This window comes from Notamacropus eugenii, chromosome 2, assembly GCF_028372415.1.
Source record: "Notamacropus eugenii isolate mMacEug1 chromosome 2, mMacEug1.pri_v2, whole genome shotgun sequence".
NCBI lineage: Eukaryota > Metazoa > Chordata > Mammalia > Diprotodontia > Macropodidae > Notamacropus > Notamacropus eugenii.
In genome coordinates, this window is record NC_092873.1 from 458,535,432 (window position 1) to 458,539,304 (window position 3,873).

The 3,873-nt window shown below is 34.0% G+C and overlaps 1 protein-coding gene across 3 annotated transcripts in view; it reads left to right on the forward strand.

The window, feature by feature from the left end:
• Window positions 1-3,873, forward strand: part of TPR (translocated promoter region, nuclear basket protein) — a 66,576-nt gene that overhangs the window by 61,663 nt on the left and 1,040 nt on the right. For all 3 annotated transcript variants that reach the window (XM_072648370.1, XM_072648368.1, XM_072648369.1), the window contains one exon: window positions 1,801-1,919. In XM_072648370.1, coding sequence (XP_072504471.1) covers window positions 1,801-1,919 — 119 coding nt within the window. The remainder of the gene's footprint in view (window positions 1-1,800; window positions 1,920-3,873) is intronic.

The window sequence follows — 3,873 nt, forward strand, 5'->3', positions numbered from 1 at the left end:
TTATATCATTGAGTCAGTTTTAATTAGTTTGAAACATTCACGTAATTGTCAAAAATTTAAAACTTTTAATAATCTATACTTGATTTCATGATTATGCTAGCCCCATTGATTTTTTTTTTAATCCTTTAGAATGATTTATTTTAAGACATTAGTAATCCTGGTTTTTTTACATAGTAGTTTAAGGGTCACTGTAAGTGAAAGAGTCCCAAGAAAACAGTCCAAAAAGTCCCAATAGAAGCCCTCAGTTCTGCCAGTTATTTAGTGGAAGGACTTGACCAAGTTAACCTTCTTTTCATCTATAAAATGGAGTAGTGAGCTTTGTGGTTTCTATGGTAACTTTGAGCTCTAAAATTTTGATGCAGTTACTTCTTTTCTTGTACCTTGATAAAAATTGGCAGATTCACATTATAGAGCTGTGAAAATGAGCTTCCCTTGAGTTTGTCGTTGACTCTGTGATAGTTAGGCACTAGTAGTACTGAATGTTTTATATATGATTGTATGACTAGACATTTGAGTAAGTCATTATTTGGGCCTCATGGACAAGTATTGAAACACCACCCCCCCCAAAAAAAAAAACTGCCCAGCTACCCAGAATGTTAACTGTTGCCTCTCTGAAAAGGAATTGTTTTCATCATGTATATTCTTCCTGTTTGTTGCTTTAGTTTATGGATATCTTAACAGTGGTGACAAGTCAGCACTAAAACAAATTGCATGAAATTTCCCTTAGATGCACTCAGTTTTTTGTTTAGTTGCTGTTTTGGGGATTTTTTTCTTATCAGAATCACATTTCACTGCCTGATCAAATATTTCTTATCTACATATCTTCAGATCATACATGAAGTGGAAAAAAATAAATTAAAATCTTAAAATAGCATTTTTATTACCCACAAAATGGCTCTATAGTCGGGCTTTCTGATGGTTTGGGTGATAGAAAAGTGCTGCTAGTACTAACTAAATAGGTTTTGAGCTTGAAAAATGGCATGAAATTAAGTTGTAGTCAGCTTTATTTATTTGTGGTAATGAGGGATAAGGTTAATTTTAAATACATGGATAATATAAAAACCACATGGTTGAGTAAGAAAATATATTACTACTTCATCAAGACAATTTCCGGAGATTTAATTCATTGCTGAGTATTTAAAGACTTTTTATTTCTCTGTGGGAGTGCAAACAAACCAATTTTTTATGACTTTCAGAATCCTTCCCTTTAAAGCCTGTGTGATTTCAGAGAAAAGGAAAACAGAACTTAATGTTAAAATAAGGGATATAATCAAAGATAAGGAAATCTTACTAGATAAAGGAGAAGGGGGCTTTGGGGAAGGGATTGGGATTGGGCTGTAGTTTGTCCTTGAATCATCTTTATGGAAAACTCCTTTCTCTGCTGCAGATCAGATCAGCAACTGCTTTACAACTTAAAGGAAGCCTGCAGAGTTGCCTAGGGCACTGACAAGTTAGGTGACCTGCCTGCTGATAAACTGCCTGTCATCATGCAGCCATTGTAGGTGCAACCACAAAGTTGCGCTCCATCTGCTACTCCTTGTCTTCTTACTATTGAAAGAAAACCTAGAGGAATTTCCCTAAGAATTTAATATATTTTGTACATAAACCCATTTGATGAAGTTTAGAATGAAAGGATCCTTGAGGGGCCTCTCTGTACGTGTTAGAGAGAATTTGCCTTTATGTCATAATTACAAGCTATAATTTCTTAATCAACATTTAGTTAACAGGTTTAGCATTTTCCTACCCAAAGCACTTCTGTAGTTCCTAATGGAGTTCCTTTTTTTTTTTTTTGACCATTAGAATTAGTTCAGAAACAGGCCTAGAAATTGATAGCCAGCAGGATGAAGAACCTGTTCAAGCATCAGATGAGTCTGATCTTCCTTCTACCAGCCAAGATCCTCCGTCCAGCTCCTCTGCAGGTACATTCTGTCGCTTTGACTAGAACAGAGATGCAGCCAATCTCTTCTTAATACAGCCTCTTCTAATCAGTGATAATAACGATACATGTTTACTTATATCATGCTTTAGGTCTTTCAGAGCGTTTTCTTCACTACAACCCTGTGAGATGCAGTGAAAGGAGTAGTATTCAAATTTTAAAGACAAGGAAACGGAGGTTCTGAGAAATTCAGTGACTTTACCCATGATTACACAATTAGTAAGTGTCTGAGGCAGAACTCAAACCCAATCAAAGATCTTTTTAATACACCTACACTGTTTTTATCACAGGCTTACTTATTTTTGTATGTGCTTACATATATAGATGTACGTATATGGATATACACCATTAAGCAGAGGAACATCAAGTTCATCTTGAAGTCACTGTTGCAAGTTTTCTGTTTATTGGGCAGGAATAGCAAATACTTCAGACCTTCAGAAAAAGTGATGAATGAATCAAGAAATAATCAATTGCTGAATCATTCATTCATTCAAATAGTTTAAAATTTTGCCTGTTCACATTTTTTGAAGTTTCTTTGAAGATCCCAAGGGGTATGAACAAAAGAAGAGCTTGGAAATAAGTAGAACTGAATTTAGTCTCAGCTCCTCTACTTACTAATTTTGTGACCTTATGGCTTAACTCCTCTGAGTTCCCATGTCTACATCTGTAAAACAGTAATCTTTGTACTTTATGGTTAGTGAAATATATATCATATTTTGTAACTAGAATTCTGTGTAAACATAAGCTACATTTTTCTAAAATTTGAAAATTATTTCTTAATTTTACCAGTAGATTTGTTTCAGTCATTGATAAAATAATATATCAATCCCTCAATGATCTGCTCAGTGTCTTTTTGCTCTGTGGATTATTTTATTGGTCTCAAGAGCAAAACCATGCCCCATTCTCTGTGTCATAAAACTCACTACTTGTTAGGCTATCCAGCAATGGAGGAAGAAAACAAGTCATCAGGTTTTGTAATGTTACCTTCTAGAATTTTCTAGGCCAATTATGAGAAAAAGGGGATAAAGCATCTCTCTTAAGTACTATACTACAGGAACATCATAATTGCTGGTATTTATATTGCACTTTAGTGCACAAAGTACTCTCCATACATTTTTTTCTTTTTTATCTTCACAGCAAGAGTGTGAAAAATAAGTATTATTTCCATTTCACAGGTGAGAAAACTGAGGCACTTAGAAGTTAAGTGACTTTCTCCCTTGTCACACAGCTAGTAAGTGTCAGATGCAGGGCTTGAATTCATGTCTGTCAACTCCCAACTCTCATACATTTTTGCATACGCACAGGAAAGCTGTGAAAATTAGCTTCTTTTGCTTTTCTGAATTTCTTCTGGAAATTCAGGGCACTTTTTAGCCACACTCAGATTCAAAGCATATTTCCTTCTATGTGCTGTTCCCTAATTTGTATTATGTGTAGTCTAGTCTTTCTGAAGTTTTGTGTTTTCACCAGTGCTTCTTCCATTGCCAAAGTTGAGGAATTAGATTGTGTTCTGAAGTTCTCCCCCTTTCCTCCCTCAAGAAATTTTTCCTAAGAAATACAAATGTGAAGTAAACTTCAAAGTGTTTGGAACTATCCATATGTTGCATTAAAAGTTCATAGTAATGATTTTTAAATGTTTATTGAAATAATTAGGAAACCTGAGCCCTTTTCCCTTCATATGAGACATTCACTTTCAGAAAAAAAGTTATTTAAGATTAAGATATTTTAAACAAAAAGCAAGTGAAGCATAAAAATGTAGTGATTTTCTTGATAAATTATTTTGACTCAGCAAGAAAAAATGGCGGTAATAATTCTTAACACTTGTTTGGAATAGAAAAAATAGTTTACTTTCCTACTTTGAAGTTTTTTTATAGTATGAAATTAGAATGTTATTCAGTTGACCAGATAATATTTAAAATTCAAAGATAAAAGGTAAGCAC